Source organism: Oryctolagus cuniculus, chromosome 2, assembly GCF_051225735.1.
Source record: "Oryctolagus cuniculus isolate XC-2025 breed Fujian yellow rabbit chromosome 2, ASM5122573v1, whole genome shotgun sequence".
NCBI lineage: Eukaryota > Metazoa > Chordata > Mammalia > Lagomorpha > Leporidae > Oryctolagus > Oryctolagus cuniculus.
The window spans coordinates 2586696-2599636 of NC_142868.1; the positions used below are offsets into that span (position 1 = coordinate 2586696).

Here is a 12941-nt window from a genome sequence, read left to right on the forward strand (position 1 = left end):
CGGGGCAGGGACTCCGGGCTCCCGGCCGACAGCCAGCACGGGGACCCACAGCTCAGTCCGTAACCCGCAGAGAACCCTGCTCCGCTCCGGGAGACCCGGGGCTGTTCCCGCGGGGATGCGGCAGCTGGCACCCAGATCCCGGCCTGGGAGGGCCCCGGGCAGAGGACACAGCCCCACCGGCCGGCCCAGCCACGGGCGCTGGGAGGAGTCTGCAGGCACGCGGCTTGGCCCCCAAAAGGCATCGTATCTCACAGGTGAAGAAGACGAGGCACAGAGAGGTTCGTCGCTTCCCCGACGCCACACGGCAAGTGATGCAGAGCCGGACTGGAAGCCAGGCAGGGGCACTGGTGCCGAGAGCAGCAGCCCTGGCTCGCAGGGGGACCTGAGCCGGTCGGAGCCCTGCGGCCGGGGCCATCTTTGCCTCGCTGCAGGACAGAGGTGTTTGGCTTCGGCCCTGGCGGGAGGAGACGGACGGGAGGCTCCCCTGGCCCGCCTGCCCTGCGCAGCCCTGGGGACGGCACAGCTGTCCGGGTGGCTGCTGGGCCGCGTCCCCTGTTTGAGGAGCCGCCAGCCGTCTGCATCCGAGGGGTGGCTCAGTGGCCTCGGGTCACTGTGGCCCCCAGGGAGTCAGGAAAAGGAAAACTGGTGGGGAGCCCCCTGCGGGGGCGGGGTCCAGGGGTCTGGGGGCCGACAGTGCCCAAGGTGGGGCGCTGCCATGCAAAGGGAGGAGGGGGCCGCCTGAGGGCCCCGGTGGGGTGCAGGTGCGCCCAGCCGCCCTGCCGTGGTGCCAAGGCCACGCTCTTCCCCCGGCACTCCCCCAGCTCCGGGCCCGGCTGCTCCGGAGGCACAGGAAGAAGGCTGGGCTCCCCCCACCCCCGGGGGGGGGCTGGCAGCTTGGTGTCACCCGGCCCCTCCCCCCTCCTCCTCCTGTCCCGTCTCCCTCCCTCCTCGCCATTGCGCTCCTCCGCTGATCTCAACCCGGGGGAGCCCCGAGCCCCCCTTTGCTTCCTGCCTCAGCTGTGTGCCCGGTGCCTTGTGAGGGTCACACCGGCACCCCCCCATCAGTGGCCGCAGCCAGGCCTCGGGGGGAGGCAGGACAGACCTGTGGCCCTGGACCCTCCGCTCGGGGGCCACCAGCCCTGCAGGCCTGTGCTGAGAGGCGGGGACAGGGTCACATGGGCCGCAAGTGGGGCCTGGGATCCCTCCCAGGGAGGCGGGGGGTGGAGCTCCCACCAGGGGCTGGGCGGGGCGGGGAAGGGGCAGAGGCGGGGCATGGGCAGGATGGGGCGGGCATGGGCGGAAGAGGGGCGAGGCTGCCCTGGGCTGGACGCGGCTCCAGGGTGGGCTTCTCTTCCCAGGCCCAGCAGGGGCATCAGCCACGCCACCTACCCCCCACCCCAGCCAGCAGGCCCTGGAGGTCCCAGCCCCGGGGCACGCTCCAAGGGGTCCCCGGAACAGAGGCACTGGGGCCACCCCAAGGTGACCCTTCCGTGGCAGAGGGGCTGGGGCCGTGTGCAGGCTCCAGGGAGCGCTTGGCACTTGCCCCAGATGGCGGAGGGAGCGAGTGGCACCGCGGAGTCAGGGCCTGGGGCTCAGCACACCGGCCGCCACCCGGCCCCGCTCCTGTGTGCGTCCTCGTCCCCCAGGGGCTGGAGGGGACACGGGGACAGCGTAGTGATGAGCTGCCCTCGGGGAGGTGGGGCCCAGGGACACCCAGGGTGGACAGTCACACGTGTGCCCATCTGCATTCAGCCGGGGGCGAGCGGCGGCCACTGTGCACCGTGGCCGCGACGCTGACCTGGCCACGTGGGGCCCCAGTGGCCACAAGGTGCCCTGTGTGCTGCCCAGATGGTGGCCAGCGGTGGCCCTGTCCAGCTGGGGGACCTCACGGCTGCTCACCAGGGCGGTGCTCCGTAGGCTCTCGCCGGCGAGCGAATGAGCAATCGGCGACCCGTGCTGGGGGAACGGCTGCTCCGTCCTGGGCCCAGCAATGTCACCTGAGGAACCACGGCCAGGCCCCCAGGCGAGGGCTGCCCGGCGAGGGCCTGGCCCAGCTCAGGCCGCCCTGGCCTCCTCGCCTGTCTCCCCACCTCCTGGGACTTCCCTGAGGCCTGGGCCGCCCACCCCCGCAGGTCAGCAGGCACCTGCGGGAGACCCTGGGGCTGAACCCACTCCCGGACCTGGAGGCTGGTGTTGGCCACCCACGCGGTGCCCGCGGGGCAGGGGCCTGAGTGCGCCGAGTCCCCGCTGCTCAGCCTCCGTGCGTCCAGCGCGGTCACCCCCACATCCCGGGTGCCTCCTGGCTCCCCAAAGCTGCCCAGCGACACACCAACTTGGGCAGAGCCGGCTCTGCGCGGCTCTCTGCTGCCCCCTGGTGGCAACGCTCCGGGGCTGGAGGTGGAACTGGCCTGGTCCAGCCCCGGCCAAAGCACTGGCCCGCGGCCCCTGCAGGAGGGACGGAGAGGCCCTGGAGCCGCCCAGGGGCCCACGGGTGGCTCATGCTGGCGGCACGCTGGCGGCGTGGCGTGCTGTGTGATGTGGACCAGGCCCCTCACCCCTCTGGCACCGCACGGGGGCGGGGGGCAGTGCAGCCCCAGGGACCACGCCTGGAGAGAGAGGGCACTGCAAACCCATTTATTGCTCTTGCACCCCGACTCGGGGCCTCTGCGCCCGGAGCCCCCCAGGCCGGCGGAGCCCGCCCCCTGGCGGCCGCGCTCAGAGCCGGCGCCGGCCCCCGCGGAGGCTCAGCTCGCAGGCGAAGGCCCGCGCCTTCTGGTAGAAGAAGAGCGCCCTCTCGCGGTCGGCCAGCGCGCCGCGGTAGATGGCGGCCAGGCGCGTGCAGATCTTGAGCTGCGCGCTCTTGTTGCCCAGGTCCACGGCGGCCGCCAGCGCCAGCTCGTAGTAGCCGGCCGCGTCGAACGGGTCCTGCAGGGGGCGCAGCGAGGGCCGGGTCGGGATCCGCCGCCCCGCCGCCCCTCCTCCAGGCAGCCCCCCGCCCTTGCCGGACCCCGGCCCGACAGGGAGCTGGGCCGAGCCAGGTGCCCCACCCCAGCCGCCACCCCCACAGGTCGGGGCGCCCCTCCCACCGCAGCCGCTCCGCACGCGGGTACCCAGGGCCACCCCAAGATCCCTTCCCGCCGCTCCCCCCAAAAGCCCAGGCTTCCCTGCGAGACCCCGGGGAGAAAACCAAAGTGAGTGACAGCTCCCGACTGGGGCTCGCGGCCGGTCCTGCGGCACCCCTGCCCCGTGCTGGGGGCCTGAGGGAAACCAGGGGCCGTGTGCAGGGGCCAGCACTCAGCCTGGGGTAGAATGGGAGGGCTTCCAGGAGGAGGGGGCTTCCCCACTGAACAGGAAGGAGCTAGCGTGCACACGCGTGGTTGTGCATATGCAGGGGTGTGCCTGTGTCCACAGGTGTGGCTGTGCGTGTGTGCACACGGGGTGTTCATGCCTGTGTGTGCGTGTGTGGGGGCGCACGTGTGTGCATGTGGCTATGCACGTGTGAACGCGTGTGGCTCCGCCCCACTCCACAGCTCGCTCACTCGGCCCTGGTGCACTACGCCCCTCAGGCCTCCTCCTCCCCAGCGCCCCACGCTGGCTGCTGTGTCCTGGGCAGGGGCCACGGCGGGTCCCCAGGGAGCTCCCCCGCTCTGCTCCGTAACCGGACACCCGGCCTGGGACCCTGGCCTCCGGCTCCTCCCGGGCCCTCTCCTTCCCCCTGGGTGGGCAGCAGAGGGCAGCGGCCGTGACCGTGCAGAGATAAAGGCCCCTTCTCGGAGGCCTCTCCCGGGGTCCCAGGTGGGCGAGCCCCCCGCACATGGGCACCAGCCGGCCGCACACAGCCGCAGGCCGCAGGCACACTGCTGACCACCAGGTGGCGCCCGCGCACAGCCAGCAGGAGCGCCCGAGACGCAGGTGCGGTGCTGGGCCCGGCCTGGGGTGCGAGGTGGGGGGCACCTGCCAGGGGAGGGGGGGGCCCGCAGAGCAGACACCCGAGGGGCCTCATCGGCAGGTGCTCGGCTCTGCACTGGGAGACGCAAAAGCTTTCCCGGGGCCCCACCGGGGAGGACTCAGCCGGGTGCACGGCCTCCCGGGGTCACTGCCCGCCCGCCCGGGGGGCCAGACGTGAGGGTGTCCAGGGATGGCTCAGAGCATCTGGGGCCCGGCAGGCTTCCCGGAAGAGGTGCCGGGATTGGGGTTGCCTCGTGGGGGGGTGTCTCGGGCTGACGGCGACCCTCCCCCACTGTCCACCCACTTTCTCTCCCTTCCAGCCCCGCCCCGTTCTCCTACTTGACTGCAGAGACACTTTGCAGTCGCCTCCTCCGGGAAGCCCCCCTGCCTGCCTCCCTGCGGCCGGGCCCCACCTTGAGGTGGTGCAGGATGAGGTCGCCGAGCGCCAGGTACACCTTCACGTAGTACAGCGTCTCCTCGTCGAACTGCAGCGGGGAACTGCACAGCGACAGCGCCTTCAGGTAGAAGTGCTCGGCCAGCTCGGCCCGGCCCAGCCGCTGGTGCAGCGCCGCCAGCCGGTGGTGCGCCACCCGCTCGTTGAGCCGGTCCCCTGCGGGTGCGGCGCGGGCGTGAGGCAGGCACCCCGCACCGGCCCGGCCCTCGGACGCCCCGTCCTGTCCCGAGACCCCCCTCCCGGGGGCCTGCGCCCGGCTGCCCAGCCCCAGCCTGTGTGCGGCCGCCTGGACTCCCGAAGCCTGCGCAGCCGCCCGGGCCCTCCCTGGGTGCGTCAGGTCAGGGGCAGAGCCCTCCGCCCACCCGCGCCCCGGCCGCCCCCACAGCCGGGTGCTCCCAGGGAGCACCGACCCTGCTACGCCTGCGGGGCCAGCGCAGCCCCGGCCAGAGGGAGGCCCGTGGGGGGGACGGCCTGCCCTCGGCAGGTGTGGAAAGTCCGAAGGGGAGCCGGCCGGGCACCCTGCCGAGTGCAGCTGCTGGGACCTGGGGCGGGGCCGGGGCGGGGGCGGGGGCGGGGGCCGGGGCGGGGCCGGGGCGGGGCCGGGGCGGGGGCCCTGGGGGCTCACCCAGGGCGATGCTGAGGGTCAGGGCCGTGTGGGCGAACTCCAGGCCCTCCTGGGGCGTGTCCAGCGCGGCCAGCAGTGCCGCCAGCTTATTGCACAGACGCAGCTCCGCCTCCCGGTTCCCCGTGGTCACGGCCAGGGGCAGTGCCCGGTCCTGCCCACAGCGGAGGGGGCGGGGCTAGTCAGGCCTCCAGCAGCACCTGCCAGTCAGCGCCTCCCCTGCACACACGGGCGTGCACACTCGCTCACGCCGGGAGGCCCGTGGCCCTGGAGGACTGGCCTGTGGCAGCTCCCAGGGGTGACCTGGGGAGACCCCGGTCTGGGGAAGGGAGGAGCCAGCGCCCCCCCCCACCTCCCCATGTGCTGTGTCCCTGGCCCGGGCCGGAGCCACTCTGAGCCCAGAGTGTGGGTCTCCCACCAGCCCAGGCAAACCCCCCGAAGCCGATCCTGGGTGTGGGCTGGTGCCTGTCCGGGGCATCTGAGACCCCCCGCCCCCGCCCCCGCCCCGCTCACCCGGTAGAAGGACACGGCCTTGTCCCGCTCCCAGGTCCCGTTGAAGAAGATGTCTCCGGCCGCCTCGAACAGCTGCAGCCCCAGCTGCGGGTCCCCCGTGTACAGGGCCGCGTTCTGCGCCACCTGCGGGAGGCGGAGCTCCCTGAGACCCTCCCCCACCCTGGCAGCCCGGTGGGAGCCCCTCCCCCACGGTGGGAGCCACTGGCCCGATTTAGCGCGGCGCAGTGCGGGGACTGCAGCCACACGGGGGCCGGGAGCCCCTGCCACTGTGGGACACGGCCCCCCCGGGCTGCAGCCACCCCGAGCTGCCCACGTGCACCCGTCCCCCACCACGGCACAGGCCGCCCGTTTCCCTGCTGGTGCTCAGCACCCCCCCCCCCCCGCCCACCTGTGCTCAGTCCCCAGAGCGAGCCAGGCCGCCCCCACCTGCCGGCAGGCACACCCTCCCACAACTCAACCCCACTCCGAGCCCCCAGCCCAGGGGAGCCCCCTCTCCCGCCGCGCCCTGCGCCCACACCGCCCTGCTCCCCTCCCCACCACGAGCGCCTGACCCCTTGCCTGGGGTCTGCACTGCCGGCTCTCAAACCAAAACCCCCCAGGGCTCCTGGGACCCCGGGAGAGGTCTGCGAAGCCGTGTGCTGCTCACACCTCTGACCGCTGCAGAGGGGCGGCGTTCGCGCACTTATTGGGCGCTTGCTGTGTACCTACACCTCTGCCCCCAGCGGGCTCTGATCACTGTGAAAGGTGCTGGGTGCTGGGAGACCGTGAGGGAATCGGGGGGTGGGTGGGTGGATGGATGGGGGGGGTAGGTGACGCACGGACGGACAGATGGGTGGGTGGGTAGATAGTGGGTGGACAGATGGACGCATGGGTGGATGGATGGATGGAGAGATAGGTGGGTGACGCACGGACAGGTGGTGGGTGGTGGGTAGGTGGTGGACAGATGGGCAGGTAGTGGGTGGGTGGATGGACAGATGGACAGGTGGGGATGTGGATGGATGGACAGGTGGGTGGGCAGGTGGTGGACAGGGTGTGGATGGGTGGGTGATGGATGGACGCACGGACGGGCGGGCAGGCTGGGAGGAAGCCGGGAGACGCGCCCGCACCTGGATGTACAGGTCGACCAGCTCGCTCTGCCGCAGGACGTAGTAGATCTTGCCGGCCTGCAGCCAGGCGTGCGCCTCTTTCTCCTTCTTCTGCAGGTCGATGAAGATGCCCAGGCTGCGCTTGGTGTAGTCCAGGGCGGACCTGTAGGCGCTGGAGCGGGTGCGTCAGGACGGGCGCCCCCAGGCGGGGACACGTGGGCCTGGGAGGGACCCTCCGCCCTGGCTGCCCGGAAGCCAGGGGGAGCACACAGGGCTGCGCACGGAGGCGACGGAGGCGGGGCTTCCTGTCTCCCCACCCCCAGATGACGGAGGCGGGGCTTCCTGTCTCCCCACCCCCAGATGACAGAGGCGGGGCTTCCTGTCTTCCCACCCCCAGATGACAGAGGTGGGGCTTCCTGTCTCCCCACCCCCAGATGACGGAGGTGGGGCTTCCTGTCTCCCCACCCCCAGATGACAGAGGCGGGGCTTCCTGTCTCCCCACCCCCAGATGACGGAGGCGGGGCTTCCTGTCTCCCCACCCCCAGATGACAGAGGCGGGGCTTCCTGTCTTCCCACCCCCAGATGACGGAGGTGGGGCTTCCTGTCTCCCCACCCCCAGATGACGGAGGTGGGGCTTCCTGTCTCCCCACCCCCAGATGACAGAGGTGGGGCTTCCTGTCTTCCCACCCTCAGATGACAGAGGTGGGGCTTCCTGTCCTCCCACCCTCAGACGATGGAGGCAGGGCTTCCTGTCCTCCCACCCTCAGACGATGGAGGCAGGGCTTCCTGTCTTCCCACCCCCAGATGACAGAGGCGGGGCTTCCTGTCTCCCCATCCCCATATGATGGAGGCGGGGCTTCCTGTCTCCCCACCCCCAGATGACGGAGGCGGGGCTTCCTGTCTCCCCACCCCCAGATGACAGAGGCGAGGCTTCTTGTCTCCCCACCCCCAGATGACGGAGGCGGGGCTTCCTGTCTCCCCACCCCCCCCGATGACGGAGGCGGGGCTTCCTGTCTCCCCACCCCCAGATGACAGAGGCGGGGCTTCCTGTCTCCCCACCCCCAGATGACGGAGGCGGGGCTTCCTGTCTCCCCACCCCCCCCGATGACAGAGGCGGGGCTTCCTGTCTTCCCACCCCCAGATGACGGAGGCGGGGCTTCCTGTCTCCCCACCCCCAGATGACAGAGGCGAGGCTTCCTGTCTCCCCACCCCCAGATGACGGAGGCGGGGCTTCCTGTCTCCCCACCCCCAGATGACGGAGGCGGGGCTTCCTGTCTCCCCACCCCCAGATGACAGAGGCGGGGCTTCCTGTCTTCCCACCCTCAGATGACAGAGGTGGGGCTTCCTGTCCTCCCACCCTCAGACGATGGAGGCGGGGCTTCCTGTCTCCCCATCCCCATATGATGGAGGCGGGGCTTCCTGTCTCCCCACCCCCAGATGACGGAGGCGGGACTTCCTGTCTCCCCACCCCCAGATGACGGAGGCGGGGCTTCCTGTCTCCCCACCCTCAGATGACAGAGGTGGGGCTTCCTGTCCTCCCACCCTCAGACGACGGAGGCGGGGCTTCCTGTCTCCCCATCCCCATATGATGGAGGCGGGGCTTCCTGTCTCCCCACCCCCAGATGACGGAGGCGGGACTTCCTGTCTCCCCATCCCCAGATGACGGAGGCGGGGCTTCCTGCCTCCCCATCCCCAGATGACAGAGGCGGGGCTTCCTGCCTCCCCACCCCCAGATGTCAGAGGCGGGGCTTCCTGCCTCCCCACCCCCAGATGACAGAGGCGGGGCTTCCTGTCTCCCCACCCCCAGATGACGGAGGTGGGGCTTCTGTCTCCCCACCCCCAGATGACAGAGGTGGGACTTCCTGTCTCCCCACCCCCAGATGACGGAGGCGGGGCTTCCTGTCTCCCCCGACCCCGGCCTGTGTCTCCTCCAGGTGTGCCCACAGCTGTCAGCAGCTGTCAGCCTGGGGCATGAGCTCCCGCATCTGCACCTGCAGCCTGGGGTGGGGCCTGAGAGGGAGCATGGCCACTCCCAGGTGGTGGCGGGGCACCGTCCTGGTGCACGGGCCCATTGCTCCTGCCGGGACACCGAGGCCAAGCACCGAGGTGGGCACCTGGGCTCACTCCGGGGCGGGCGCCACCGCAGTGGTTTCACAGGGCCCCGTGGGCCAGGCACGGAGCTGGGTGTGGGCCTTCCTGGGGAGCGAGAGGGACCAGCTGGACACAGGCGGCCACGGTTACCAGGGCTGGGGCTCATGCAAGGGCCCAGCTTCTGGGCGGGCAGAGGTCAGCTGACAGGGCCGTGGGAGCAGCAAGAGGGGACAAGACAGCCGCAGCGGGGTGACCGGAGACGGGGTGCACTCCTGGCTGGGCGCTGCTGACACTCAGGAGCCCAGTGTGGTCCCCGAGGAGTGGGCAGCCTGGGACCGCCCCAGCCCCCTCTGAACCCCCCCACATACACACGGCGCCAGCCTCACCGCTCGGTGCCCAGCGCCAGGTAGAGCCTGCTGATGGTCTCCAGTAGCTGCCCCTCCAGCACCTTGTCGGCCGCCCTGCGGGCCAGCGCGAGCTGGAACTCGTGGTAGACGACGCACTGGGCTTCGCGGGGCGCCACGCTGCTGTAGAAGTGACACAGGTGCTGCACCGCCCGCAGCTGGCCTGCAGGGGGCACACGGGGCAGGGGTCACCCTCGCGGCCCCTTCCACACTGCACACCGGCCAGTCTGGCAGCCGCAGGGCTGGGGTCCTGGCCGGGAGCTCCCAGCACCCGGAGACCCTGCTTCTGCCTCCGCGTGCTGAGCCCAGCGCCACGCTGCCTGGAGCCCACGCGTGTCCTGTGGGCCATTCGGCCCCGGCATTCCCACGCCTGTGCAGCTTCCTCACGGGGGCCGGGAACGGAGGTCAACCGGGAAGCAGAGGACCACGGCACCATCAGCCCACCCGGCCTTGGACGCCCCTAGGACGCCCCAGCGCCGCTGCGGGTGCCCGAGGCGCACCCTCCAAGTCAGCCACTGCGCAAGTCCGGGCGCGCACCAGGGCCGCGGGCATTCGGCCATCAGCAGCAGCAGCAGACTTGGGAAGTGCACGTGGCGGCAATCAGTGAGCCAAGGACTGGGATGGGGCAGCTAACGCCGTCCTGAGAGGCACATTTATCACTGGAAACCCAGTTCCGTTGAAAAAAAGGAAAAGTGCAAAAAAAAAAATGGGATGCTCCAGCCCAAGACACCAGGGCACGAAGAGTTAGCTGGGGCGACGTGTGGCACAGTGGGCAAAGCCGCCGCCTGCAACACCGGCATCCCTGTGGGCACCGGTTCAAGTCCCGGCTGCGCCACTTCTGAGCCAGCTCCCTGCTATGGCCTGGGAAAGCAGCGGAAGACGCCCGAGTGTTTGGGGCCCTGCACCCTGACGTGGGAGACCTGGAGCAGCTCCTGGCTCCCGGGTTTGGCCTGGCCCTGCCCTGACTCTCAGAGCCATCTGAGAGTGAACCTCCCTCTCTCTGTCTCTCTCTCTGTTTCTCTCTCTCTCTCTGCATCTCCCAGTCTCTAACTCTGACTTTCAAATAAACAACGATTTTGAGAAGAGTTACCTAAACCCCAAGCAAGCAAAAGAAGAAACCGCGCAGACCGGGGCGGAGCCAACAGCAGATGCAGGGGCGGGAACCAGTCAGCCCGCGAGCCCGCGAGCCCAGAGCCGGCGTGGGAGGAGAGCGACAAAGCAGACGCGTCTCTGCCCACCGCCACCCAGATCAGAGCGACAAGACGCCAACCCCTGAACTCAGGAACCACACTGAACACCGGGGGCCCCACACAGGGAACCCCACACATGGGGGACCCAGCACACGGGGGACCCACACACGGGGGACCTCACACACGGGGGACCCCACACACGGGGGACCTCACACACGGGGGACCCAGCTCACGGGGACCTCACACACGGGGGACTATGATCGGCTGTTGCCAGAGGAAAGGCCAGTTCTTGCCAGGACACTCGGCCGCGGTGCACAGCATGGGGGGCGTGGAGACCCGGCCCCCAGGTTCCCTGCCCTGCGCCCTGCACCCTCGGGGAGGCCCCGTGGGAGGAGCTGCGGGGTTTCCGGCTGTGGTGGCCGTGGCCCCACTTGCCCACAGTGAGGGACCATCAGTGCACACCGGGATGCGCTGGTCCCTGGGCGTGGAGGGTGGGGGGTGGGGCGTGGCACGGCCTGCGGACCCTCAGCGCCCTCGTGGGGGAGCAGCCCCCGGCGTGCTCCAAGCAGTCGGGAGCAAGGGGTTTTCCGCCGGGAGGAACCCGGATGCCGGGAGTGGGAGTGGGGGTGGGGGTGGAGGTAGGGGTGGGGGTCACTCACCCTCCAGGTGGTCCGTCTCCACGGCGACCAGGAAGGCCCACTGGTAGTAGCACTTGCCCTGCTGGGCGAGGGCCCGGCCGGTGCACAGGTGGCCCAGCCGCAGGAGCACGTGGGTGAAGTCCTGGCCGCACTCGGCGCCCGGCAGCTGCGCGAAGAGGCGCACGGCCTCCAGGAGGTAGTGCTGGGCCAGCCCGCCGGCCCCCGCCTGCAGGCACAGGGCCCCCAGGTTGGCCAGGACCACGGCCTGGTTCCGCAGCTGGCCCAGCCCGCGGGCGGCGCGCAGGGCGCGGTAGAAGCCCTCGGCCGCCTGCCGTGTCCTGCGTGTCCGCTTCAGCGCCACGGCCGCCATGTTGGCGATCACGCCCCCCAGGTCCTCGCCGGCCACGCCCGCGGCCTCCAGGGCCTGCAGGACGTCCAGGGCCCCCGCGCTCTGCCCGTGCAGCACGTGCAGCCAGGCCAGGGCCAGCAGCTGGTCCACGACGGCGCGGGCCCCGGCGCAGGCCTCAGCCTCGGCCTCAGCCGCCTGCACGGTGAGGGCGATGGCCGGCCCGTGCTGCCCGTGCTGGCTGTGCAGCCGGGCCAGGCCCGCGCAGAGGCGGCCGCGCAGGGCGCGCCCCGTGTCCGAGGCCGGGCAGGCCAGCGCCTGCCTGAGGTAGGGGGCGAGCTGAGCCGGGAGGCCGCGGGCCGCCCCCCGCGGGGCGTTGTGCAGGACCAGGCCGGCGCTCTGCAGCGAGCCGGCCAGCGAGGCCCGCGTCCGCACGGAGGCCACCTTGGCGCAGCTCAGGGCCAGGTGCGGCAGGCACTTGCGGCTGTAGATGCCGGCCAGCAGCAGGTAGCAGTCCGCCGCCCACGGCGCCCCCGGGGCCCAAGGCAGGAGCAGCAGCCGCTCCAGGAAGGGCACGGCCTCCTCGGGCTGCTTGAGCTGGACGTGGTGCCTGGCCAGCAGGAAGCAGGCCCGCGCCTCGGCCTGCGGGCTCCGGCCCCGCACGGCCCGGCGCAGCGCCCACTGGAGGAGCTCGGGCCCCGCCTCCGTGCCGCACACGTGGCCCGGCGTCCCCAGGAGCAGCGCCGCGGCCTTGGGCACTGTCTGCGTGCACCTCTCCCGGTTCTTCTGCTTCAGGTACACGGTGGCCAGGTTGGCGTACACGGCCGCCAGCAGGAAGAGGTCCCCAAAGCGGCCGCCCAGCGCCCCCAGGGCTTCCTCCAAGTACACGCGGGCCTGGGACAGCTTAAGCCGCCGGGCGCACAGCCGGCCCAGGAGGAGGCAGAGCCTGGCCAGGGCCATGGTGAGGCCGGCTTCCTTGGCCGCGCCCCGAGCCTGGGCCAGGCGCGCCGCCAGCTCCTCCTCTTCTTCCACGCCACCCGGCCAGGGCGGGGCCGCGGCGTACAGGCCTCGGAAGCAGGCCGCGTACCCCGGGGCGTTGAGGACCCTCAGCAGCGGGCCCAGGGCCTCGGGGTCGGCCCAGTCGGCCCCAGCGGCCAGGCGGAAGGGGGGCTCCTCGGCACGCGCTGGGCTCACAGCACTGGGCGCTGTCTGGAAGTCCTCGGGCGCTGACTCCTCCGGGCAGCCCTCCTGGGTTTTACAGTGTTCCAGAACATTCTTCACCCTCTGCAGCGTCTCACTTGGCTCAGGGTCCGGACAAGGCGCAGGTGTTTCTGCAGGGCACAGGGAAGCGCTCAGGGCCCGGCTCTGGGCGGTGCGGCCTTTCCAGCTCCTCTGGGTCTCGGAATGGACGCAGGGGTGGCGGGGGCGGGGAGGGGCTGCCCCGGCCTCGGCCTCGTTGGGGTCGGCAGGGGCTGGCAGGCTTGTTGGAAGCGGTGTGGGTCCCCAGGGTCTCTAAGGCAGCGGGGCGGGGGGAGGGCGCTCCTTCAGGCCCTGGCCCACGGCCACACCCAGCAGGGAGCGACATCCTGGCCCGGCACGGCTGCCTCCCGTGAGCCCCTGCGCGCCCCAGGCCGCGTAGGCAGAACCTAC

The 12941-nt window shown here is 71.5% G+C and overlaps 1 protein-coding gene across 6 annotated transcripts in view; it reads right to left on the minus strand.

Moving 5' to 3' along the window:
- Window positions 1-2611: 2611 nt before the first annotated feature.
- SH3TC1 (SH3 domain and tetratricopeptide repeats 1) overlaps window positions 2612-12941 on the minus strand; it is a 32727-nt gene continuing 22397 nt past the window's right edge. For all 6 annotated transcript variants that reach the window (XM_070067996.2, XM_070067997.2, XM_070067994.2 and 3 more), the window contains exons 12-18: window positions 10967-12622; window positions 9100-9280; window positions 6644-6794; window positions 5538-5660; window positions 5028-5178; window positions 4362-4558; window positions 2612-2925 (exon numbers count right to left, since the gene is read on the minus strand). In XM_070067996.2, the coding sequence (XP_069924097.2) occupies window positions 2716-2925; window positions 4362-4558; window positions 5028-5178; window positions 5538-5660; window positions 6644-6794; window positions 9100-9280; window positions 10967-12622 (2669 nt within the window). In that variant the 3' untranslated portion in view covers window positions 2612-2715. The remainder of the gene's footprint in view (window positions 2926-4361; window positions 4559-5027; window positions 5179-5537; window positions 5661-6643; window positions 6795-9099; window positions 9281-10966; window positions 12623-12941) is intronic.